This window comes from Heliangelus exortis, chromosome 10, assembly GCF_036169615.1.
Source record: "Heliangelus exortis chromosome 10, bHelExo1.hap1, whole genome shotgun sequence".
NCBI lineage: Eukaryota > Metazoa > Chordata > Aves > Apodiformes > Trochilidae > Heliangelus > Heliangelus exortis.
In genome coordinates, this window is record NC_092431.1 from 2,631,878 (window position 1) to 2,657,795 (window position 25,918).

The 25,918-nt window shown below is 45.5% G+C and overlaps 1 protein-coding gene across 4 annotated transcripts in view; it reads left to right on the forward strand.

Annotated features, from left to right (window-relative positions):
• Window positions 1-22,888, forward strand: part of SMOX (spermine oxidase) — a 62,471-nt gene extending 39,583 nt beyond the window's left edge. For all 4 annotated transcript variants that reach the window (XM_071753177.1, XM_071753179.1, XM_071753176.1 and 1 more), the window contains 5 exons: window positions 3,814-4,040; window positions 11,966-12,139; window positions 14,041-14,740; window positions 20,747-20,907; window positions 22,385-22,888. In XM_071753177.1, the coding sequence (XP_071609278.1) occupies window positions 3,814-4,040; window positions 11,966-12,139; window positions 14,041-14,740; window positions 20,747-20,907; window positions 22,385-22,522 (1,400 nt within the window). In that variant the 3' untranslated portion in view covers window positions 22,523-22,888. The remainder of the gene's footprint in view (window positions 1-3,813; window positions 4,041-11,965; window positions 12,140-14,040; window positions 14,741-20,746; window positions 20,908-22,384) is intronic.
• The last annotated feature ends 3,030 nt before the right edge of the window (window positions 22,889-25,918 follow it).

A 25,918-nucleotide genomic window follows, 5' to 3' on the forward strand; every position in this document is an offset into this window, starting at 1 on the left:
TGAGAAACTCCCCATGGTAAATAAACAGCAGTGTCCTAGGAACTTTGAGAAGGGAAATGAATGGAAAGGCAGTGGGACAAATCTAATCTCTGGGGTTTGAATAGGGCACTTCACATTCTGCTGAGACTTGGCATGGGGGTTAGAATGGGAAGTGTGTCCTTTACTCACAATTAAAAATATCCTGGATCATATCTGTGAAAGGAGGGAAGTGTTAAAGACCTGAACTCTTTGGGGAGCAATACATCATTTTGTCAGTGCACCTGTGAAATAGTTTTGTTGTATGAGTATAGAGACAAAGTCTTTCACCTTTGGACACCTTTAGTGGTTACTCCTATCTTTTCCTTTGCTGGGGATCTACCTCCAGTTTGTTGCCAATTTTTAACTAACACGAAACAAAAGCAGGCTTTTCACTTGGGTGGAGATCTTGGGGTGTGTTTTTTGCAGAGGGCTGGAATCCAAAGCCTTGATCTTTTTAATATCTTTCTTAAAACTCCAGACTGTCCATCTTGTCTTCTTCCAACTCTCACCGTGCTGTGGGCAGGGACTGCAGCTCTCTCCCAAGCTGGGTCCCTGTTCTGCCCCTTTGTGCACTTTGCAGAATCCCCTGCCCTTTTGCCAAACAATTTTCAAGCCCAGTTGGGTGTTGAAATCTTCAGAAGCAGCAGGTACTCCAAACCTCCTCCTTCCCTGATGTGAAGGTGAAGGGCATCATGGCCCTGGGCTCTGTTTTCTTTTTCCATTCTGCCTGGAGCAGCAAGATAGCACCTGGGGCATGCAACTTGATTTCTCAGAGCTCATTAAAACTTACAAAACAGTCTCCCAGAAGTGGTCTGTCTGGGTCTTCAACATGAGACTGCTTTGATCAGCTTGTCTGAGTGGCATTTAAATGTTAAACCTCTCTGGCCTCTCCCTCTGCCTGCACAATTAACTCTGATTTAAATCCTCAGCAGAGCACCCTCCCAGGGTTATTTGCTCACAGTTCCACTCTCACTGAGCCCTGTCTTGCAGGGGACAGGATTTTCCCTCAACCAGAATATAGAACTATAGAAAAAATTGAGTTGGAAGGGACCTCTCAAGGTCCAACCCCCCTCCACTAAGCAGGAACACCCTCAAACTCTTCAGCCCAGGGGAATTACTTGGATTTTCAGAGATTTGGTTCATCACCTCTAGCACAGAGGAGGCAGAGGGGTTGGTGTGGTTGTCCATTGTAGTTTTTTTTTTAATTTTATATGATCTGTAACATCTGTATCCACTGCAGACATATCAGGACAGGATGCCCAAGAAACAGGCAGGGCTGAGAGGGGAAATGGGAAAGTTCCCGTGCGTATTCAGAAGGCTTGAGACACAATCTCTGTTCCTCTGGAAAACTCCTGGTACAGTATATTGTTGTGTAAAGGCCTGTTTTGACTGCTGCTTGTGTCTCAGTAATTGCAGCCACCGAATAGGAAGCAGGTTTTTTTTTTTTCTTTTTCTATTTTTGATGTTATCTGATGATTCAGTTGCAGCCAATTAATATTGAAGCTCAAGTCTTTTATAAGGCCCTAAAAGAGCTACTTCTCATTAAAAATAGCTCTCTCTCATTAAAAATAGGTAGTTAATTGTACACTTTTAAATAATTTGTCATCTCACACTAGGTAACAACTATCTTAACAGCTTAGGAGTGGATACAGTCAGTTTCTAAGTATGACAGGCAAGAATGCCTCTCTTTAATTTATCAGTGTTTGATTTTATTCCACCCAGCTGCTGAAAACAGGAGAGCTGGGAACACATCATAATACAGCAGGACCTGCTGGCATGTTTTATTGGTTTTTTCTCTCCAAGATCAGGTGCTCCATAAATAAGTGCTATATCCAGGAGGGTTTTTAAGAGGAGCAGGGACCAAGCTCCTGCCACGAAGCAGCAGGCAGAATTCCTGCTGCTGCTCTGGCATCTGATGGCTCAGAGGAGGAGTGCATTAACAAGGTGCCTGCCACATGCAGTATTATTTATGAGCTTTGTACCTCTTGGCTGCCAAGGCAGAGCAGTCATTTCCTCCAGGCTGGATGCTCTGGGAATGTCTTGGAGTTTGTGATGCCTTAAAATATTCCCAGGTTTGTGACTCGGGGCTGAAGCACATTGCTTGGGTTTTACCTGTCAGGGGGTAGATGTAGAAACCTTGTGCTCTCTCAAAGTTCTGCCATGAGGGTTTTGAAGGGCAATCAGCATGTTCCCTAATGACCAGGTGGTTGTCTGCTTGGAAAACAAGGTAGTGGAGCTTCCCTGGGAGGCAGAGTCTCAGCTGGGGAGCAACATTTCTTGGAGCTTTCACACATTAAACCTGACTGCATTTCAGCCCAGTGCTGCTCTGGCTGCCTGCCTGAGCATACATTTACATCTCAAACAGTATATGATGCCTGCTAACTGCAAGGATCCTTTCTGCATCGAGCAGGATCCTATTAACTGACCCATTTAATTAGGAACACCTCTGGTGAGAGAAATCCAGTGTGGTGCTGGCAGGGATGCAGGGAGAACACAGCTTTGTCAGGCTTCAGACAGTTCCCTTTGGACTTTGAAGAATCTGTAAAAAATCTGGGTGGAAGATGTGACCCAAGCTTATTTTTAGCACCTCCTTTCAGCTGCTGTACATCTCCCTCTGTGCTCAGCCCAGTTGGGGCTGTGCTGGTTCTTTTAGGGGGCAGGGATCAGAGTTCTGGGGCAAACCCCATTAATTGTAAGGAAACCAGAAAGTGAGGCTGGCCAAAATCTTTGTGTTTTGCAGGCAGAAAAGTGATTGAAGGTGATTAGAGACTAGGTTTGGTGTCTAACCTGACAGTGCATCATTTTAAAGAACCTGATTTAAATTTTCAAGGGCATAAATAATAAAATAAAACCTATTTACTCACTTGGGGGGTGGAAATGCATTTTTTGTGGTGCATTTAATCTGAGGTGTATTTGTAAATGCATTTTTAATCACAGGGCAAGGGTCAGTGTGCAGGCCAATGTGGCCATCCCAAGGCAATCCAAATTTTTCTGCATCTCCCTGCTGTAGATGCATTTCTTGGTCTTTTGGTGCCTTCCAGCCTCAGCCATGGTGTGATTTGTTCTGTGTTTGAGTATCCATCCCATTCACTTGATGACTGGATAGCTGAAGTTTTTAGGTACTCTATTCTTGTCCTACAACTTTAGTATTTAATAAGTATCCCTGAATGTCCTTTTTGCAATAATGCACTGTGGCTTCTTAACAGCTCTTTTCCTTCCAGCACCCCCTTCATAGAATCATGGAATCATTTTGGTTGGGAAAGACCTTTCAGATCATCAACTCCAACCATTCCCCCAGCACTGCCAAGGCCACCACTGCCCCATGGCCCTCAGCACCACATCTCCAGGGCTTGGAAATCCTCCCATGGCTTGTGTTGCAAGACAAGCAGTACATCCCCTGCTGTCTGATCACCTTCCTAAGGGCAGGTTTAGAGGAAATGTTTTAGAAAGGCCAAGTAGAAAGGATAGAGCAGCTAGCAACAACCATGGGAAGAACTGGGAGCCTAGAATATTCTGAATTTCATCTGAAGCATCAGAGGTGTGTCACTGTGATGTATCTTTGTTGGAAACTTCCCATCTTCTTCCAGAACTGCCTAAACTTGTATCCCACAGGACTGGTTGGAAGAGCCCTGGCACTGCCCTTGTCTAACAGAGTGAGCTTGCTTAAGTGATGTTCAAACATGTGTTGTCCTTGGGCAATTTTTCTGCTTTTGTTCATGTACATTTCATTTAGGGTTGAGTGTGAGGAGCTTCCAGGGCTTCAATAACTGGTTTGCTTGGTTGACTCTCCTGCAGGGCACGCCACTTTTGAACTGGGAGCTACGTGGATTCATGGTTCACATGGAAACCCAGTCTATCATCTAGCAGAAGACAATGGTTTGCTTGAAGAGACTACTGATAGTGAGAGAAGTGTTGGAAGGATCAGTCTTTACTCCAAGAATGGGGTGGCTTATCATCTCACCAACAACGGGCAGAGGATCCCGAAGGATGTGGTTGAAGAATTCAGTGATTTATACAACGAGGTTGGTACTCAGCTGCTTTGTCAGGTTGTAGGGTGGCCTGGATCACAGACACCCCTTGACACTACAACATCCTGAAGTAAGGCAGAAGGAGAAAAGGAAGCACAGCTTTAATTTCTTTCCAAAAAAATCAGCATGTAATTTGCTTAACTACACCTTATTGGTCCCTGATGTGGGATTAACTCACTGTTGGTAGGCAGAACAATCTTTCCATGTTTGTCATCAATTTAATCACTTCCAGCAAGTATTGCTGGGGGGAATCCAGTCGTTTGCTCTTGAAAGTTCCTACTTCATTGAAAGAGTAGAGGAGGGATCAAATCACTCAGCAAAGTAGAACTCAGAACCTTAGCAACCAGCAGCTAAATATTGTAGCCCTGTGACATTTTATTGATGTTATAAATCCCCTCGTGGCTTGTGCCAAAGTTAGTGCAGTTTCATTGGAATTTTAGATTTTCTTCCATCAGAAGAAAAGGAACATCTTTTCTGGCAGATTGACACCAGTGTGGATTTCAGTTTAGATTCTTTTAACTTCTTTTGATTGATGTTCAGTGATGTCCTCTTCAGTTGGGTGTGGATGAGGGGCTCAGGATGTGACAAGAGCAGATAGAAAAAAACCCCAAAACAACCCAAACAAGCAGCTACAAACTAAGCACCTAAAAACACTGAAAAAGCTGCAAGGTGGAAATGAAAATGCATGTTTAGTGGAAAGACTTAACTCTGCTAAAAAGCAGTGAGGCCAAATTTGCTTCCATGTAACTTGGCACTGCTGCTGTCATCCTTGTATTTCCTTCAGGGGGATTTCATGGGGTTTCCTACTGATTGGTGTGTGGAACTGGTATAAGTTGTATCTGCTGCCAGAAAGATTTGGCCTGAGGAAGAGTGGAGTGAAAGACAGAGGCTTGTCAAAGTTAATTGTGATTATTCCTCACAGTTTTTTAGTGTTGCTTCTGAAGTACATTCATGGGAGGATCAGTGGAGAATGTCCAGTCCTCCAGGTACTGTGGTCTCTTAGGGGTTTACAGAAAATGGGGCAAAACATTATTATTCTCATCAGGCTGTAGCCATGCTTAAAATCTTCAGATTTTCATCTGCCAGAACTTCACCAGAGTAAATGCAGGTTACTTTTGCATACTTTGTGCTTAAAAATATGTCCAAGAGCATTAAGAAAGCCACCAAGAGAAAAGTCACTGTAGGCTGTGAGGAATTATCAAGAATTGAATGGAGAGCAGAAACGGGGATTTTTTTTTTATTTGTTTTGTTTGAAAAAACTTTTGAAGCTGACCTGGGTTGTCTGAACTGTCATCTGTGATGGGATGACCCAAATTGGTTTCAGTTTTAGAGAGGGGCAGTAGGAATTTCAGAGAGCCTTTGTTATGGAAGGAATTCAGCAACTCGTGGCTGGGAGGGAATTCATCTTGGACAAATGTTGGGATAATTCATCAGGACAACTTTTTTGTGCTCCTGGGTTGAAAACAGAACCAGAGCCAGCCAGGAAAAAAAGACAGGTGAGATGTGGGGGGGCAATATTAACAACAATGAGGGAATAAGTGAAAATACTGGAAGGAGCAGAATTATTTATGTAAATGGCACATTGCCAAGCTGTGTGTGGTGCTCTGTGATGGTCATCAAAGCTGACAGAAGAATCTCCAGCAAAAGGGAGGGTGACAGACTCTGAAATGAGAAGAGAATATAAAGATGAGAGCTTTGAGATTCAGCTGGTAAGGCTCCAGCAAGGTGTCAGTGTTTTAGAAATGATTCATTTGGTAAATCTCCCCTTTTCTTTGGAAGGGAGCAGCCAGTGGCATGAGAGAACAGCACATTAAAAGTTAATCTTCTTTATGCAGCACGTAGTGAGCTTATTGGTGCCACAGGATATATCTTTATCACCAGGAGACAGAAAAGGCTTTCACATTTATGGATTGTAAAAATATCTGCAGCTACTCTCTGTGATAAAAAATATTCAGGGGACAGCTTAAGCCAAGGGGACATCAGCCAACCTCTTAATTGCTGTTACTGGGGAGATGCTTTCTCTGGCTGCTTTCAAATGGTGCTGGAATTTCTTGCAGGGGCTTTGTTGAGCTCCTTGTCTCAGCCTCTTTGGGTGTCAGATGGGATCTGGAGAGATTTCAGACACCTGACTGTGGTTTCTGCCTTTCACTGTGTAGGAAGAGTGGGACTTAAGGCAAGACATGATCTGAAAATCTCCAGAAGACTGTAAATGAAATTCAAGTGTCCCTGTGGGTGGGCAGTCCCAAGCAGCAGGAGTGTGGCCCTGGGGACCTTCTCCTCTGCCATAAAGTGCAGAGAATGGTTCTGGTTACACATGCTGAGTCTGCCTGATGCATTTCTGGTTTCTGTTCTGTTGAGTTCCCCACTTCCCCAGCACCTTTAGTTTTTTGCATTTTCACCGGAGTCCATTCCATTTCATTCCATTTTTTTTTCCTTTTTTTCCTTTTTTTCCTTTTTTTCCTTTTTTTTCCTTTTTTCCTTTTTTCCTTTTTCCCTTTTTCCCTTTTTTCCTTTTTTCCTTTTTTCCTTTTTCTCCTTTTTCTCCTTTTTCTCCTTTTTCTCCTTTTTCTCCTTTTTCTCCTTTTTCTCCTTTTCCTCCTTTTCCTCCTTTTCCTCCTTTTCCTCCTTTTCCTCCTTTTCCTCCTTTTCCTCCTTTTCCTCCTTTTCCTCCTTTTCCTCCTTTTCCTCCTTTTCCTCCTTTTCCTCCTTTTCCTCCTTTTCCTCCTTTTCCTCCTTTTCCTCCTTTTCCTCCTTTTCCTCCTTTTCCTCCTTTTCCTCCTTTTCCTCCTTTTCCTCCTTTTCCTCCTTTTTCTCCTTTTTCTCCTTTTCTCCTTTTCTCCTTTTCTCCTTTTCTCCTTTTCTCCTTTTCTCCTTTTCTCCTTTTCTCCTTTTCTCCTTTTCTCCTTTTCTCCTTTTCTCCTTTTTTCCTTTTTTCCTTTTTTCCTTTTTTCCTTTTTTCCTTTTTTTCCTTTTTTCCTTTTTTTCCTTTTTTCCTTTTTTCCTTTTTTCCTTTTTTCCTTTTTTCCTTTTTTCCTTTTTTCCTTTTTTCCTTTTTTTTTTCCTTTTTTCTTCCTTTTTTTTTCCTTTTTTTTTTCCTTTTTTTTTTCCTTTTTTTTTTCCTTTTTTTTTTCCTTTTTTTTTTTCCTTTTTTTTTTCCTTTTTTTTTTTCCTTTTTTCCTTTTTTCCTTTCTCCTTTCCTTCTTTTTTCCTTTTTCTTTTTTCTTTTCATTCTGTCTGTCCACTACTCTCCTACTTTAACTGGTGATGAGATGAGTGCTGGGGTAGACCAGGAATAATTTGGTCTCCAGTTCTGCATCTCTAGTTTTTGGGAGGCAGGTTTATTGAGAGGTTTTGTTAAAATGTCTTGAACTTGTCGAGGGTAAAAAGCCATCATACAGACCACCAGATCTTGAGGTCAGGCTTCTCCCTTGCCTTGCAAGAGCTCCCAGACCCTTTTGAGGGTCTTGGGGCAGCATCTTGGCTGCATCTCCCCCTTTAGAAGAGGCTGCGATAGTGGAGGCTGTAACTCACTCTGTCCTGACTTGAAAAAAAAACCCAAGAAAACAGCCAGCAACCACATGATGCAAAGCTTAATCAGTAACACTGGCATTGCCAGTGGAAAATGTAGTCCTGAATGAACAGGGCTAAATTTGTCACAGGTTCAAACCTCTGCCCCCTGCAGAGCCAGCTCCCTCCCTGTGCACTCACGTCAAACTCTGCCCTCCTTGCCCTGCAGCTGCTGCCACCTTCTTGGCCTCCAACAAAAGCCTTCAGCTCTCCTTCTCCATCTGTGCCTCTCTAACCCCTCTTACCCTGTCATCTGGACGCCAAATTCCAGTGAGTGCCAAGCACAGGGGCCCTCCCTGGAGTTTTTTCCTTAGGGATGTGGAGCCACTGAAGCTGGAGCCTGGCAAGGCAAAGGTCTCTCCTCTCTGTGCTTGGATTTTCCTGGTGTGAAAGGCAAAGCACCCCAGTACATGCAGAGCTTTGCCTTGCTAGTTCATTTGGGAAGTCCTTATGCTTTTTTCCAGGCATTTGTCCAATCTTTTTTGGCTGGCTCCTTCGACTTCAGTACAAGTTTTGCCTCTTTTTGTTTGCAGTAGCCTGAATTTTTAATAGCTGTAGGGATGCCTCTCAGAAGCCTTTATTTGGTTACGAGGCAGCTGAGACTGCTCAGCTCTTCCCTTCTGTAGCAGAAAACTCTTAAGAGGCACTGTCCTACCTGAGAAGGTGTTGCACTTGATGGAAATCAGTCAAGATCTCTCAGGAGCTTGTGACCAAGGTGACCCAAAGCCCTGAGGTCATTAGCAAAATGAGCACTGCTGGGTAGGAGGGAAAATCTCCAGTCCTGCAGAACAGCTCCTTGGATTTCCAACCACAGATTGCCAAGTGATGCACCATGAGAAAAAATATTGAGCCTGCTGTGGGCAGGACAATTCTTCAGCCACTATTGATTGAAGGCTCTCCTTAGACCTTGACCTTGGCACTGCTGAAGGTCATCGTTTGCTCAAGTCTCTCAGAAAAATGGGTCATCAGCACTGGAAGGTTCCCCTGGGTCTGATGTCCATGCCACGTGTTCATCATCTTCCCACCTTCCTCTCCACTCCTTCCAGGACAACTGGGAAAATGCTGGATTTTTTGCCTTTGCCTGCTTACACCATATCTGCATGAAAGGAAAGGGAGAGGAGTGTGAACTTTGAGGTCTCTCTGTGTGGCCCTATAACTGCTGGGGGAATGAGAATAGGGGCAATCCATCCCAGAGATGCTCTTCTGTCCCTGCTAAATCCTCATTTCCCTCTCCACAGAGATATTTAAGGCCAGCTCCCAGGTATTTGTGAAGGGTGGGAGGAAGGTGGTGAACTTGGTAAGTTAAATGCAGGTGCAAAACCCCACTGCTTTGGCTGCCTGGGAATTTCACAGCCAGCCTGATTTAGAAAAAAAGTTTATTTTTATACAGGCTTTTCAGTGAGGATGTGGACCTGCTTCTCAGGAGCCCTCCCTTGAACACCCAGCTAATTAATGACCCTGTTATCTGTCAGCTTTCCCCCCTGTGTGCTGCTCAGCTCCTGGGGGAGGGATGTCTCCAAAGAATGAACAACTTTTCCAACCCTTCTCACCCCCACCCTGTGCTGGGCTCCGTGCCATCCCCAATTAAGCTCCAGTGCCTCGTGTTATCGTGGAAAGCAGGAGCAAAGGGCCACCAAGAGTCACTGTTCCCTCCCTTGCCCCTCTATTGCCCTGACAGATGTCTGGCTGGGTGACAGCAGGGACCTATCTCCAGCAGGGATTTTTGACTGACCGGGGATTAAGTCACTGCAGTTTTGAAGCCAAGGAAGAAAAAGACAATGCCACGGGGGCTGGCAGGAAGGAGCATGGATGGGGATGTGCTTTCCTGACCTCCTTCAGTGCTGAAAAACTTCTTTATTTAGATTTGTTCTTCCTAAGAGGCTGCCTCTTCCTGTGGTGGTGCAGGAGCACGTAGGTAGTAAACACGTGGAGGTGGAAGGCTGTAGTAGGTAACACTGAGGACATCCCTCCTGGAGCCCATGTTCTTGGCAGAGCCCCTGGTTGTGGGATGCTCCAAAGGTGGTTGAAAAGAAGGGAGAAGATCTAAGCCCAAGGGGAGACATTTTAGGATTATGGCTATTCCATTAACTCCTTGGAAGGTGTCCCTGCCCACGCAGGAACCAGGTGATGTTTAAGGTCCCTTCCAGCCCATTCTAGGATTCTGTGATTCTTTTTAATTTCTGCCCTTCAGCCTCGTTTCCCCCACGGAACTGTGTGTAAACCTGCAGAATTAGGGATGGAAATCCACGTGGAATGGTCACTTGAGATGTGTCCTTTGCTTCTGCTGGTGGTTCTTGCAGAGGGGCTTCTAGGAGCAGTTATTTTGCCCAAACCCAGAGGAAATGATGAGCTGACTATGCTGGGGTGTGAGTTTGCCAGTAGTAGAAGCTGGGAGCTGATGCAGTCTGTCATGATTTTTTTCCCTGCTTGTATCAGGTTTGTGATAAAAGAAAAGAGGGCTGCACAGGGTGTAGCTATCCCTGCTGATGCGTGCATGGGGATTTTGTAGGGTTAATTAGAAAACCAGAAGAATTTTTCAGGTGGTTGTTGATGCAACCTTTCACCAGGCTCTTTAAGATAAAGCCCACTTGAACTCTCACAGGAACTGATTGAAATGATTGAAGGAGACTTTTCAGATCTCACAGATGCCTGTTCCCAGGAATTTCAGAAGTGGTCCCATGAGCACGATGATGCTTTCTCTTACTCTAAGCAGTTTCCCACCTGGGAAGGCAAAGCCCAGGTTAACTCCAACTCCAGACAGCATAATTCTGCTCCATTTTCATTAGAAAACTTGTCTTAAATGTAACTTGCATTCAACCTTTCCTGTAATTTCCTATGTGGGATTTGTTTGATGCATGTGTGTGTTAAAGAACACATTTCAAGCACCTTTTTGATTCTGTTAGTGTGACAGTGTCTCTCTTAATCTTAAGATCAGGACTTGCTGTTGTTTCACCTCCTGCTTGTGTACAACAGCTTTGCCTTCCTCATCAGATGGTTCAGCACCCTCAGGAACAGAAAAGCAAAGAAATAACAGGGATCCTGAGGAAAAAAAAAAATCCTGGTGGTGATACCTTCTTGCTACCTAAGTAATGGGATGACGTGTAGGACAGACTTGCTGTTTGCATTTCTGCTCTCTGTTGGGCAGTGAAAAATACAATGGTTAATGAAAACATAGCCCTGGGTTCCTTATCCTTTTGGCCAAATGGTAGCTGGGTTTTACCACAGCTTTGCTTGTCTTGTGAGGTGTTATCTGCTTACAGTGTGCAATCGGCTTAGGGAAGCTGGGCTGCATTGTGCTGACACAAGGTCTGGCCAGCTTCTGCTTGCTGGAAGTGGTTTGGCCCTTAAATTAACTCAGTGGACCTGAGAACTGGGGGATGTTGAAACTGCCAAAGAGCTTTTGGCTTTGGGGAACAGAGAAAATATTCTTTCTTTTCCTTTGCTGGAGCCTTCATGCCTTGTAGGACGTCGTTCTCCACCTTCCTTGTCTGGAAGGATCACAAAGAGGATGGAAGGGCTCCTTCCAGGTTAGAGCAGTCAAAAATCTGAGCCCTTCAAGCTGAGAAAGATTTTAGAAGAAGTGTCTGCACCAGACACAGATTGCTCCAGAGACATCCCAGTGGGAACAGAGCTGTCAGCTGTGAGGATGCACATGGGTCCTGCTGCTCCAGTTCTCTCCCTGTAGGCTTTGTGTAGACTTTGGGTGGAGAGTGGTGCCAAGTCAGGCTGTGACACTGCTCAGCAGAGCCAGAAATTACACACTGCAGACCCAAGCCTGCTCTGTAGAGAGGCTTTTGTGCTTGCCTGGCAGCAGAAACACCTCACTTGCTCTTCTGCAAGTGACAGAAAGGGCACGGTCAAATTTATAAATAACTTAATCATAGAATCATTAAGGTTAGAAACCTTATCACTGAGTCCAAGCATAATCTAACTACTACAACCACTGAGCCATATCTTGAAGCACCACATCTAAACACTTCTTGAACACCTCCAGGGATGGCCACTCCACCACCTCCCTGGGCAGCCCATTCCACTCTTTCAGTAAAGAATTTTTAACTAATATCCACCCTAAACCTGGCACAACTTAAACCCAGTAGTGATGTACTAGAAATTGGCCTGATGGAGGTGAATAAGGGTGGTTGTCTTTGCTTGGAGGGATCCTCCTTTCTACCCAAGGTACCTGTGGGCACCACTTGGTGTGGAGTTGGAGCAGAGCAGGTGATAAACCCAAAGCTGATCCCCAAAGGCAAGAGGCGACCTGAACGTTCTTGGATGGGTTTGGATGGAGGAAAAAAGCCTTGTGCTGGGGGCTTGGGATCTGCTGTGGATAACCTTGTGCTCTTCTCTGGCAGGTCTATAACCTGACTCAGGAGTTCTTCCAACGAGGTAAACCAGTCAATGCTGAGAGCCAGAACAGTGTGGGTGTCTTCACACGGGACGTGGTGCGCAAACGCGTCAAGGCCGACCCGGATGACACGGAGGCCATCAAGAGGCTGAAACTAGCCATGATCCAGCAGTACCTGAAGGTGTGTGTACAAGTCATTGGGGTTTTTTGGGTTTATTTTAACTAAGAATTGACAAATCCTGAGCTTCAGACACCTGGTGAAGCCTTGTCCATCAGTGGGGAACTGCTCTCTGCGGGATGGTTTCTGTTGAGCTCTTCCCCAGGAGGCAAGGCTGAAGACAGGGGCTGCAAGAAATAATGCTTTTACTATTTTTTCTCCTTACCTTAAACTTCCAGCTTTCTAATTAGAAGGGGGTTTCCTAGGCCCTGTTACATTTTCTGGTGTGATTTAATGTTTTTCTTACCACATGAAGCTACTCTGTTATCAGCTTCTTGTCTTGTCTCGTGCCTCGATGCCAGGATCCTACCTAAAAAGTGTCTTTTACCCATTTCTGCCTCTGCCCTGTATATCAGAGACCAGAATAAATGTAATTTTGATGCTAATAATCTGCTGGAGAATTCCCTAGACAGCATTCTGAAGGTAAAGATATAAAATCAAATGTAGATTATACAAACCCGTGCCCTAATCATCTCTCCTCATGGCTTCCTTTATTCTTTTTATCTCCTTGATGCCTTCACCTAAATGAGATCTTTGTGGGATGAGGACTCAAATGCTGCATCAAGGGCTCTATGAGTGTAACAGTCATTCCTTTTTTAATTATAATGACTTAAGAAATGAGGCAGGGAAGGCAAGCAGTGCTCCATGATGTGGATAAGTGTATGGGAAAGGTGGGAAGCTGAAACATGGAGACATCAAGACCTAGAGGGTCTCACAGGGGGTCTGTGATGAAGCTGAGATTTGAACACGTGGGTTCTGAGGTTTGTTCTGATACCTCAGTGTCCTAACCCAAGAGTTTGTGTCACAGGGTGTCCCCACAGCTGCCATGTGAAAGACCAGTGGTTTAGTGTGTTATCCAGGTAACATCCCCTGTGCAGACAATGTCAGTCACTTGATGCAGCTCTGGTTTTCCTGGTAGTTACTTCTGGGGTAGCTACAGGTTGCCACAGCCAGAGACTTTTCTGCAAGTCATGCAAATCCCTTCTCATGGGAGATGATACCTGAGAAGAACAAACCTTCTGATGCTTAAGACAGTCAGATCAGAGTGGGTGCCAAGAGAGTTGGGATTAACTGGTGTCTCAGGCAAAGTCTTGGTTGTTTTCTTCCCTGGCATTTTTCCTCTGTGGTTGAAAGAATCCAGTTGCCAGCTGGTTCTTTTCATAACATGGAGCTCCTGTTGGAGCATCTTGTTTGCTTGACACCTCAGCCTAGCACAGAAGTTCCTGCCCTGCACCAGGGTGCTCCACAGGAGGAGGGTCTAGGCATGTAGGCTTCTTCTTCATGGCCATTAAGGTGTGGAAAGATCTGGCCAAAAGGTAAGGCAAGGAATAGTAATGTTGCCTTTGCCTGAAATGCTTGAAGAATTACACTGTGTGAATTGTTGTGACTGGTGATTTGAAGATTTTAAGATCACTGTGTCCCATGCATCAGGATGGACTTGATGATCTCAAAGGTCCCTTCCAACCCAGCTGATTCTATGATTCTATGATTCTAATCATTAGAAACTTATCACAGGTCAGGCTAAACATCCTGCCTCTGTTCCAGGGATCTCTGGAAACTACAGCTGTGCCCAATACTCCTGCAGACTTCAGCACCAGGTCCCGAATTTAACGCTTTGATAATCCCATGGAGTGAATGGACCACAAGTGTCTCTGTCTCCCATCTTGGCATTTCCTTTCTCCTCCTTTCTGTGCTGGGTCCTCTCCCCCTCTGCAGATGGTTACCTTGCTGATTGCTGAGGGTTTGGCAGCACACTGAAAGCTTCAGACAGCAGAAATAGCTGCCCAAAGTACCCTTGCGGTGCCGTGCTGTGATTGTGATGAGTTGCTCCGTGGCAATGTTGCTTTTGTCTTGCTTTTCCTTAGGTAGAGAGCTGTGAGAGCAGCTCCCACAGCATGGATGAAGTCTCGCTCAGTGAATTTGGGGAATGGACCGAAATCCCTGGGGCCCATCACATCATTCCTTGTGGTTTCATTAAAATCGTGGAGATTTTAGCCCGCTCCATCCCCGAGTCCGTCATTCAGCTCCGCAAGCCGGTCAAGTGCATCCACTGGAACCAGTCGGTCCACAAGGAGATTGAGAGGGTGGCTGACCACAACAGTGACCTCCCCGAGGAGGACAAGGGCTCTGATGTCTTCGTGGAGTGCGAGGACTGTGAGTTCATCCCAGCTGACCACGTCATCGTGACCGTGTCCCTGGGTGTCCTGAAGAAACGCCACGAGAGCCTCTTCCATCCCCGCTTGCCCGAGGACAAGGTGATGGCCATTGAGAAACTAGGAATCAACACAACTGACAAGATTTTCCTGGAGTTTGAAGAGCCTTTCTGGAGCTCTGAATGCAACAGCATCCAGTTTGTCTGGGAAGACGAGGCGGAGAGTGAGAGCTTGACTTACCCCGAGGAGCTGTGGTACAAGAAGATCTGCAGCTTTGATGTGCTCTACCCACCAGAGAGGTATGGCCATGTCCTGAGTGGCTGGATCTGTGGAGAAGAGGCTTTGATCATGGAGAAGTGTGATGATGAAACTGTGGCAGAAACCTGCACTGAAATGCTACGTAAATTTACAGGTCAGCCATGCTCTGGGTCCTTTTGGTGAGGGGAGAAGAGAGGGAGAGTGGGGCTGGGGTGTTGAATAACCACCAGGAAGGAAAGGCACTGAAGTCATTTTTAGTTCTTTGGCATTTTACAGCCCTTTGGATGGGCTGTGCCTCTGCTTCCAGCACACCTCCTTCTTGGGTGTGCCTGAAAGTTATTTATACAGAGGGGCTGATAACCTGCTCAGGAAGTGGTGGGTAGAAGTGCTTGAGGATTTCACATCCTCTGCTTTATTTAATCACAAATAACTCTTCAGCAGCTGGAGCTGTCAGACTCTGGGCTTCTGAGGACTGATCTCAGCTGTGGAGAGCTCAGCTCTTTTAGAGCCAGTGGAGCTGAACAGATTTAGGGCTGAGATGAGGTGGTTGAATCCCATCCCTGACTTCCAGACTATGTGGAAATCTCAGTGGCCTCAATTTCCAACTATCCATGATCTTGAGAAATTTTTTTTTTTTTTTTTTTGAGTGGTTTACCAGAATCTTCCTAGACTTCACAGATTTCCCATTTACTGAGCATCCATCACATTAAAAGCAGCAGTTGGAGGAAGGCAGACCTTAGGTGTGTTGTACTGAGAAAATCCAAATGAAATCACTAAAAACTTTAATACTTGACCATGTTAGGCCTTGGTTTGTCTGCAGCTGCCTCTCTAGAGGTTTCAGACCTCCCCAAGGAAGGGCTTTTTGTGTTTACAGAGTTCTTTGATATCCTCTGATGGAAGACACTGGATGAGCACAGGTGTGAGGCAGAAACACTGAAGGAAATAGTGGCTGACTCATTGCACTCCTGAAATAAGGAATTTTGATTTTCTGCCTAGCTAGAAGCAATTGTAAGAGCAGCATCCTCCAAGATTAGATGTATTCTGTGCCATTTTGGAGATGGGTCCCGTGGTTAAACTATTTATATTGGTCTGCTAGCTCATGTTAGCCAAATCCCAGTGGGTTTCCAGCCTTACCTTTTGTCCATGGACCTATAACTGAAGGAATTTATCTTCACAAGTGTTACAAAGCATTTGCTGCCAACATCATAGAGATCTAGAGAAGGGGTCCTGGAAGTTGAGGACCACCTGAATAACTGCTTACTGCCCCAAAACCTTTCATGTTTTACTGCTCTCTTCAGAAACCCTGATGCAGCAACCAAAACTGAATCCTTGTTTCAGCTTCTTCAGTGTTGCATTTGGGCTGGAGCCTGTAGGATGGTTCCAGGACTGCTTCTCCTTTCTCCTTTCTCCTACCTTCTACCTCCTTCTCTCTTCTCTTTTCTCTTTTCTCTTTTCTCTCTTCTCTTTTCTCTCTTCTCTTTTCTCTCTTCTCTTTTCTCTCTTCTCTTTTCTCTCTTCTCTTCTCTTCTCTTCTCTTCTCTTCTCTTCTCTTCTCTTCTCTTCTCTTCTCTTCTCTTCTTCTCTCTTCTTCTCTCTTCTCCTCTCTTCTCCTCTCTTCTCCTCTCTTCTCCTCTCTTCTCCTCTCTTCTCCTCTCTTCTCCTCTCTTCTCCTCTCTTCTCCTCTCTTCTCCTCTCTTCTCCTCTCTTCTCCTCTCTTCTCCTCTCTTCTCCTCTCTTCTCCTCTCTTCTCCTCTCTTCTCCTCTCTTCTCCTCTCTTCTCCTCTCTTCTCCTCTCTTCTCCTCTCTTCTCCTCTCTTCTCCTCTCTTCTCCTCTCTTCTCCTCTCTTCTCCTCTCTTCTCCTCTCTTCTCCTCTCTTCTCCTCTCTCTTCTCTCTCTTCTCTTCTTTCTACATTCACTGTTACTTCATACACATCTTCTGCAGACACCTTGCAGCCCAACTGTGTTCTTCTCTCTTCTCTGTAGAGGTTTTTCTCTTTAAGGCCAAGTTGTTCCATTGCTGACATCTCACAGACCATATCAACAGCTTGGACTGTTACTGCTTGCTTAAAACCTCTTTTTTTCTTTGATTCATCAGTGGGAATTTGGCTCTTGGCATCTTCCTTTGGCAGATGGGAGTATGCCCTCCTTCTTCCTTCTTGGGCTCCTTCCCTGTTGTTATTGTTTGCATGTGTTGGATGTTCCTCTCTTCCTCCCAGGATGGAAATATGTTGGGATTGGTATGTGCTGCAGTTGCTGTTCCAGCTGACACTGCACGTGGTCACTGTCCATCAGATTTTTTGGCAACGTGAGCTCCATCTCAGCCTTCTCCTAATCCTGGGCTGTCTAACCCTGCAGAATTTCAGGCTGAATTTACCAGGGCCTTGCCCTGCAATGAACACTTTGGACACAAGCTCACCTCTCAGCTGCTTGAAACTGCTGGAAGAAAACATGTCCTTGGAGCATCCATTACACAACATGACCTGATCCACTTCCTTCCCCCCCAAAAAAACCTTATTAATTTGTAGGAAAGCTTAATTATTTGTAGGAAGCCTTATTTATTTGTAGGAAACCTTATTAATTTGTAGGAAACCTTTTCACAGATGCCCCTGGATGGCTTTGCTGGGGGGGGCTGGGTTTACGTTGGTCCCCTTGCTCCTGTTTTCCCTAGCAGTTTCCCAGAAAAAACAACTTCCCAAGGCTACCCTGGGCCAGGTGCCAGGCAGGATGAAATCACAGAAGCCTGCTCAGCTCTCCGTGCACCTACCCTCTCCTCAGCTAATCTGTTTCATCAGGAATGTGAGGTTAGCCCAGCTAAGGGGTTAGTTAGGGCTGGGGGAACAAAGCAGCTTTCTGGCTGTGATCTGACTGCAGTCATTCCTGAAAATGATTCCTCTCCTCTGGTCCAATTAGCACCACCAAACCCAGCTTTTAAAGCATTTCCCACCCACCCAACTTCGTGGAAGTCAGCTAAATGAGTTGGGAAACTAAGTCCTCCTAGGATGCTAAGCTCAGTGGGAAGAAAGACTCTTCAATAAGGCACTTCAGATCTTCCAGAGCTCACTTGGTGCTCTGAAGGAGCTTTCCCCTCCTGAGTAGAGAGGGAGCCTTCTATTCAATAATGAAAGTAGGTAGTATCAGCCTTTTAATGTTCACTTTGCCTTTTGTAGCTTTCATGCTCTGTGTATAAAATCCCCTGTGTTCTTATTTCTTCTTCTGTTACAGAATTAATGCCTTACCCAGGTCAGCTCCCATCTTCAGCTGTGTTTTCCCAGTCCCTTGCTCATGGAGGCCTTTGCTTTGCCTTCAGGGGATTTTAGACCAGTTCTTTATTAAATCCATCCCTTTCAACTCCCACTGAGAATTTCTGTCTGAGGGATGACCTTAAATTCCACAGGCAGGTTAGTTCTGTGGATTATCTGCCTTTGCTGTGAAAAAGCTCTGAAGATTGCTCTAACCTGAGGACCACTGACAATTACTGCTTTGCACAGCTGGATGGCTGGAAAGCAGGATCCTCTAAATCTGATTAAATGGGATGCCTTGGAGCAATTAGGACTCTTGCTCTCTTTTCTTTGTTGGCTAAGCTCCAGGAGGCAGGAATTGCTGTCCTGATCCCTTCTGAAAGACTCACTGATTTGTCAAGCTGTGGCTGGAGATGCCTTGGGTTTGTCCTCCTTGTCCTCCAGCTATTTCTCTGGAGGGGAGAAAATCTTTTAGGTTCTACATCCTGTACTCCAGCCCTCTGCAGATGCCTGGGGATGTCTCTGGTGTCTGTAGATATGTTTGGGAGTCCTACAGATCTCTCTGGGCTTTGGTGGGATCTTGCACACCTTGCTGCCAGGTGGCCAACTACATTTGGGTGTCTTAATTTAGACCTGGGAGGTGATTTTAGGGAAATCCTCTGTCTCCTAAGCAGCCCCATAACCACTAAATCTATGCAGCCACATCTCCCAGGAGCTGGGTAAAGATGGGATTGTTTGAGGGGCATGGAGTTCTCTTGTGCCCTCCTGTTTTAGGTGAAGGCTAAAGCCCTTTTCTAGCCATGCTGTCTTTCTTTGGACAGTGGAAATACATCTGTATTAAATGTTAATTATCCACATGTTTAGCCACCTATTTAAAGGCAGGTAGAGAAATTCCAGTTAAACATTTCTTGGCCATGTGTGGTCCTCCCAGTCTTTGTGATTTCTGTCTGCAAACAGCAATTCAGGGTCAGAGCTTATGTTACCTGTTCCCACCTGATCTTCAGCCAAGCTCCTCTGGATTTTTTCTCTTCAAAAGAGACATTTCCTCCCATTAAAAGGTGCATAAACACAGAAGTGCAGGGGCACAGTGCTTGCAGGGTGGGCACTTGGATCCTGCTCATTGCAGCTGAGAATCTGAAAGGAGGTGCTGAGAGCTGCACCCCCCAGCATGATGCTGGGGAAGGAAACTGGTTCTGGGAGCTGTACAACTGGGATTTATCCTACCCAGGCTCCTCAGACCTGCTCTGGGCCATTTCTGCAGGAGCTCTGCCATGTGCCCAAGGCCATGTGCTTCATGATGCTGTGCTGCAGTTTCCTTTGGGATGAAGTTGCTACGAGAAGAAAAATTCCCTGGTAATTCCCTTCCTTGGGAAGGCTGCTGTTCACCTGCTTAAATGCAGAGTTCAAGGTCATCCATGGGAAACACTAGGGAGGGACAGAGCTGCTGCTTTTACCAGTCTGAACGATTGCTTTATTAAAGATTGCAGGATTTATACAATTGTTGATTGAGCTGATGACTCCACAGACTCCTTTTGTTAACAAATCTCAGTCTTTTAGCAGATCTGTGGCCTTCCCTGCAGGCTGACAAGCCCTCATCTCATCACTTGTAAGCCTCTGTAATTAAAGGTAATCATCTTTCCATCAGCATCTTACTTGTTGAGTCCTGTACTGGAAATCTTCTGAATACCTTGACAGTGGGACATGAGAACATGCACCAGCTACAGAAGAGGCACCACCAGCTCTCTGCAGAGACTCCTTTTATTTGAAAATAAATCCTGTGGTTGTTTCTGTGCAATGCAGTGTCCTGGATGGCTGCTTTGGCTCTCTTTGGTGTTGTGTTGTCTTAGCAGCTTCCATGGTGTGTTCTCCTGGGTTTTCCCACAGCCCTTAAAAATAAAACTTATTTCCTTGACACATCTGAGCCCTCCCTGTTCTCAGACTCCCTTGGGCTTTTTCACTTCCATCCCAGGCATTCCTGCTTTGAAGATTCTTGGAGGGGAGAGGATTTTAGAGGCTTTGTTATGCTAAGTTCTTATTCCTGAAACAACATTCAGTGGTAGGATATGTTTTGTTCACAGGGTATATTTATTTGCTAGCCCATGCCATGTTATTGTCTGAGGGTTAATGGTCAGAAGGTGTTCACAGTGTACTCTGGCAAACCATCCAGGTGCCTTTGCTCTGTTTCAGCCTTGGATTCCATAGTTCTGGTTGACACGTGATGCTTCTAAAAACAGTTGCTGAGCCAGGGAAGTAACCTGCTCCTGATTTTAAGGAATTAAAAGCATGCTAAATAGTTGCTAAACAGGGGTAAATAATGTAGTGCCTGACTATTCTTTGCAATGTGGTGTCTCCCTCTCTAATCCCTGCTGAAGAAAACAAAGGAATTTGGATCATTTTTATAGCAGGCTAAGCATGAAGTGCTACAGAGGCTGCAGAAGGCACAGGAACTCTTGTTTCTTGTGCTGAGAGTCTCCCAGGCTTGCCTGGGTAGGTGAGGTTGCCTCAAGGATGAGTCTCAGCTCTCCCACAAAGAGAATTTATCCTTAGTGCAGTTCTCCATCTCCTCGTCTCCCCATCCCTGTCTTGCCCAAGCAGACAGGATCACAGATGCCAACAAAATCCTGGTCAGTGACACTGAGATGCTCTCAACCCAGCCTAGCCAGAGGGTCTCCAATGTATTGGTGATGTTTTCTGGGATCTTTCCCAAGATGGAAGACTGTAGCTGAGATTAAAAGGGAGGCTGTATCTGTTCTATAGATAGTTAGAAGTCACTAATAAAAAAGAGATCTGGTTTAGGGCCTCTTCCAAGTAGCCTTCAGGCTCTGCTAGGGTATATTTTCAATAAATCAGACAGAATACATCCCACCCCATGTTTTTTTCTTGAACACAATCTTACTTTTTGTCTTCTCTCTTCTTCCAGGGAATCCAAACATTCCAAAACCTCGCCGGATCCTGCGGTCCTCCTGGGGCAGCAATCCCTACTTCCGTGGCTCCTACTCTTACACCCAAGTTGGATCTAGTGGGGCTGATGTAGAGAAACTTGCCAAACCACTGCCTTATGCTGAAAGCTCCAAAACTGCTGTAAGTATGGCCCAGATTGGTTCTGGGGCAAGAAGGCTGAAATGATGCTGGGCAGCAGCTCTGGGAGGGAGCTTGAAGGGGACGAGTTTTGGTTGGGTCTCCAGTAGTAGGTTTTCCAGTTTTTATTATTTTTATTCTTTCCCTGTCTGGACAAATGATACATGTAGGGTTTGACCTCTTCAGTGTGCCAGAGGTACATATTAGGAGATTTTTGGGTTGGCAGCAGGGAGTGAGGGAGGCTCAGTCCTTGGCTGGGGGACTTTGGGTTGGAAGAGGACAATGACTTTGCTCCTCAGATATTGCCTTTGTTTTCTGACTGTAGCCAGGGGAGCAAGAACACATATGGAGATAGTTACAGCTCAGCTGATGAGCAGTAACATACTAAGCCCAACTCATCCTTTACTCCAGGGTTGTGAGTCTAAATCCAAAGAAAAAGGGTGATGAGTATGCAGCCTCCAAGCATCCGCCCGATCTTGTCTTCTCCATCCAGAGCCTGGCCCTACCATGGGACTGTGTTCAGCACAGCAGGAGCTTTGGGAATCTTTTTTCTGTAGTTCCTAGGGAAAAAAGGTAGATTGAAATTCCTGCCTCAGAACTGAGTGGGCAGTAGTTTGAGGGAGGATCTGATTACTGATGGAAGGGGTCAGACACTCTGGTCTCACTTGGAGGGTTTTGAGACATGACTTTTTCCTTCTGCAATTCCTCTCTGGAAGAAAAACTCCTTAATGTGCTGAAGTATAATTCAGAGGAGCAAAGAGAGGAATCAGAATCAAGGTTCTGAGTGACTCCTGAAGGATTGTTTGAGGTTACAGGAGTTGGTATCTGGCTCTGTGGTGGTGCCTCAGCCCTGCAAGCAGCTCCTTGTGGGCTCAGCAGTGAGAATGAGCTTCATGTGGGCAGAAATAGAACAGTTTGGGTTGGAAAAGGACCTTTACAGGTCCTTACCTTACAATCCCTGCAGTGAGCTTGGACATCTTCAGCAAAATTAGGTTGCTCAGAGTCCCATCCAACTTCACCTTGAATATTTCCAGGGATGGGGCATCCACCACCTCTTTGAGCAACCTGGGCCACTGTTGTGTAAAACATTTCCTTATTTCTAGTCTGAATCTCCTCTCTTTTAGTTTAGAACCATCACCTCTTCTCTTATCACTACAAACCCTGCTAAAACAACATTTTGCTTGTCACCATAGAATCATTTGGGTTGGAAGGGACCCCTAAAGGTCACCCAGTCCAACCCCCCAGCAGTCAGCAGGAGCATCCCTGTGCATCACATCAGGATCTGGAGAACCAGCAGTCTGAACACACTGATGGGGATAACACTGATGGATAACACTGTCAGCTCATGGGGATGTAGGAGGGCATGGAAAATTAAAGTTTCATCTCCTTTTATCCCCTCACCTGTAAATGCTGCTGAGCTTTTTCTGGTTTTTTTTTTTTTTTTTTTTTCTTTCTTTTTTTTTTTTCTTGTCTTCTCCAGCCAATGCAGGTGATGTTTTCAGGGGAGGCCACTCACAGGAAGTATTATTCCACAACCCATGGTGCTGTGCTTTCTGGGCAGAGAGAGGCTGCTCACCTCATTGAGATGTACCAGGACCTCCTGCAGTGCCAGAACTGAAAGGCCCCCTGTTTGCCAACACCACCCACTCCCAAATCCTTGTACAGGTGTGTGGAGGGGTTCTTTTTTTTTGGTTTTTTTTAATTTCAGTTCACAGTAGAACAGCCTTTATCTTTTTCTATTAAAAAAAAAAGCCCTAACTGTTTAAAAAATTAGTCATCAATAGCTTTATTTCTGTGTGCTGTATTGTTAACAGGGAAGGGTGCTCCTTTTTGTCTGGTAAACTGTTTCTTTGTCATTTTAATTCTAACTTCACTTTTGGTGCCTCTCATATTTGATTTTTTTTTTTCCTTTCTGTATTGTAAGTGCCTTCTATACTAAAATAAATGTTGTAATAAAAAAGACTGGGTGCTTTGGTACTACCTGGGTGCTTCACTCTCTTACTTGCACATTTATTCAGTGTTCAAAATAGAATTTTTCCTAGTTTCCCAGTGGAGCCTTGATCATCTCTGGTTCTAGTTTCAGTCACATGTGTGTTTGTGCTCATGGTTTGTTTCCCTCCAGGAGTTCTCTGATTGTGTGGGTAAGTATTTTCTAGGAAATCTGCTTCACTGATAAACCCAGTGCCACCTTCCAGCATCTTCTGGGTGCAGAGTCAGGAAATGGGAAGGTTTCACAGCTCATCAGGGCTTGGCATCCCCTGAACATCTTTTGGATGAATCCTCCTGGCTTGGAGCTTCTTCCCAGTTCAGCTTCTCCAGCAAACACAGAACATGGAAGTCTTCTGCACCCCTGGGAGGGACATTACAAGCCATGGTGGCCAAGAAATTCCTTCTGAGGGGCACTTTGTGCCTTGGTGACACCAGGGCTGGCACTTGGCTCCCCAGAGGAACTTCGTAGGAGGCTTTGTGGGCTCAGGGTTTGAAGCTCAGCTTTTTCTTTTTGGACTCAGGGGTAGGTGTTTAACCCCAGGAGTGTTCAGCCCCACTCTTCCCCTGGGTTAGCAGCTTCCATGAGGACCTGAGTATGGTGTGCTTGTGTTAATGAGTCTGTTTGTTGATTAATGCTTTAATTGCATGTCCTCCAGCTCAACAGGAGTGCTCTCCCCCACATCCAGGCAGCCCCTGAACTGTGCAGGTGTGTGTTAGGAGGCACAGGTAGAACCAGCAAGGTTTTGCCTTGACCTTGTGAAAGGTGCTTTCTGGAACGAGAAAAAACAAACCAACCAACTTTTTTTTTTTTTTTCTTTTGAGCTCAAAATTGTTTTAATTAGCTTTAAAAATTGAGCTCTTTTAAAGGCAAGTGAGCAGAACATAGACATCAGCATAGTTTTAAAATGTCCAAAGAGTGTTTTTCCAAAACTAAGGAAAGTTTTCAGGGTGAAGAAGACACGTGTTTAGCTGTTGCCTTATCTCTCTGCCTTGCCTTAATCCTTCTGGCTGGCTGCTGGCCAGGGGCTCAAGCAAGGAGTGAAAAATGTGTCTGTTTTGGCATCTCCATGAGGAGTCTGTGTGCTCTCTTTGTGTTTTTTTATGAAGCATCTGGGGTGGAAGTCACGTTGCTTTGCTGCAGCTCTTTACAAGTGGGATGCCAGATGATAAATGAGCTCTAGAGGTCCTTCTAGAGACAAAAAAGAGAAAGAAAGGCACAGAGAGGGATAAAAAAACCCTCCAGAGGGTTGTTAGTCAGTGCACACCAAGATCAATGTCTGGAGAGGAGGCACCATCTCTGACCCTCTCCAGCTTCAACTAAGTTGTGTTGTTGTGGAAAGACTTTATGATGTGTTTTTCCCCTTTTTTCCTCAGAAGCAAATCCATTTTCATGACTTTGAGTTGAGAGTTGTGCTGTGGGAAGAGTGCAGGATGCTGGAGTTGAAGAAGACAAAAAAAAAAAAAAAAAATGTCCAGCTTCAGTTACTCAGCTTTGGGCAGAGCTTGACCTCAAAGGAGCCAGAGCTGATGAGGAAGAATCAAGGATCATAAACCTCAGGGAGCCAGAGTTGATTTCCCAGCAGCCAGATCTAGTGGAGCAGAGGAGAAAACCAAAGTTTTTGGGCAAAGGAGCCTGTGACCCAGGAAAAGCCAAAATACTGCTTTCTCCCATGGCTTTTACCATGGGATATCCAAGAAAAGCCCCTGGGCTGGTGATCAGGGGTTCAAAGCTCCTTTTTCTGCTTTGTGCAGACAATGTGATGATGGGGCCTGGTTTTACTCCATAGGGATCTCCATCAGTGCTCACCCACTTGTGTCTCAAGACACTTTCAGGAGTAAATGTCCCAGGACCCTGGATTTTAAGTCTTGGTGTCTTTGCCATTCAGCCTTGGGTCCTGCTCTGCACCCCACAAGCAAGGGGGGGTTGTCCTGTTCTTAGTACCCCCTTCCACTGACCTGAAGGTGTGGATCAGCTGCTGAAAGCTGGGCTGAAGCTTCATACCTCCTGTCCCAGGGGTGGTTTTCATGCTTCATTCTTATGGGGACTTCAAGTTAATGTTTCCCTTCCACATCAGAAAAACCTTGCAGGACAACCCTGCTTCACCCCTTCACCCCTCTGCCTCCCTCACCAGCAATCCAGCCCTGAAACCAAGGCTCATGTTTCTCTCAGAAGGATGAAATTTAGCAATTATTCACCAAGAACTAGTTAAATTTAGCAGCAAGGGCCACCTTGGGCATGTGACAGGGAGAGGTGGCCTCACCACAGGGTTCTGTCACTGCTTGTGTGACCCTCACCCCCTGCTCTCCCTTCTCCAAACCCTGCAGCATCCTCTCTCCAGCTGTGTCCTCTGAGTACTCATCAGTAGCTTGAAGGTTGGTAGAAAGCAGATGTGCTGCTAAGAGGCACCTAATTACCCAGAATTAATTAGAACCCCTTCTAGAGAGTGCAGCAAAGAGGCTCTGGGTGTCCAAGCCAGGTTTAGTGGTTCAGGATCATTAAGGAATGTCTGGAAGATGAACAAACTCAGCAAAACAAAAGGACCTGCAGTGAGTGGATGCTGAAATTGCAGATTATTAAGGGATAAAAAAAGGGGGTCCCAGCCCTGCACTTAATGAGGTTGAAAATTTTCTCCTCCTGGGGTGAGACACCTGGGTTCTTGGCATGGGTCCTGCAAGCCAAATACAAAGCAGGGAATGGTTATTTTAGCAGTAGATAGGACAAGGGGTGATGGTTTTAAACTAAAAGAGGGGGGGGTTCAGGCTAGATATTACAGAGAAATTTTTTAAACTGAGGGTGGTGAAACCCTGGCCCGGGTTGCTCAGAGAGGTGGGAGATGCCCCATCCCTGGAAACATTCCAGGTGAGGTTGGATGGGGCTCTCAGCAACCTCGTGGTTGAAGATGAACTTTGGGAAGTTTCTTTTCCAGCATTCTCTGATTTTATGCTGCCACCTTGTGGCATCACAAATCTTCTCTGGAAATATTAACAAAACGCCATGTGAGAAGAAACAGGTTCACACATCCAG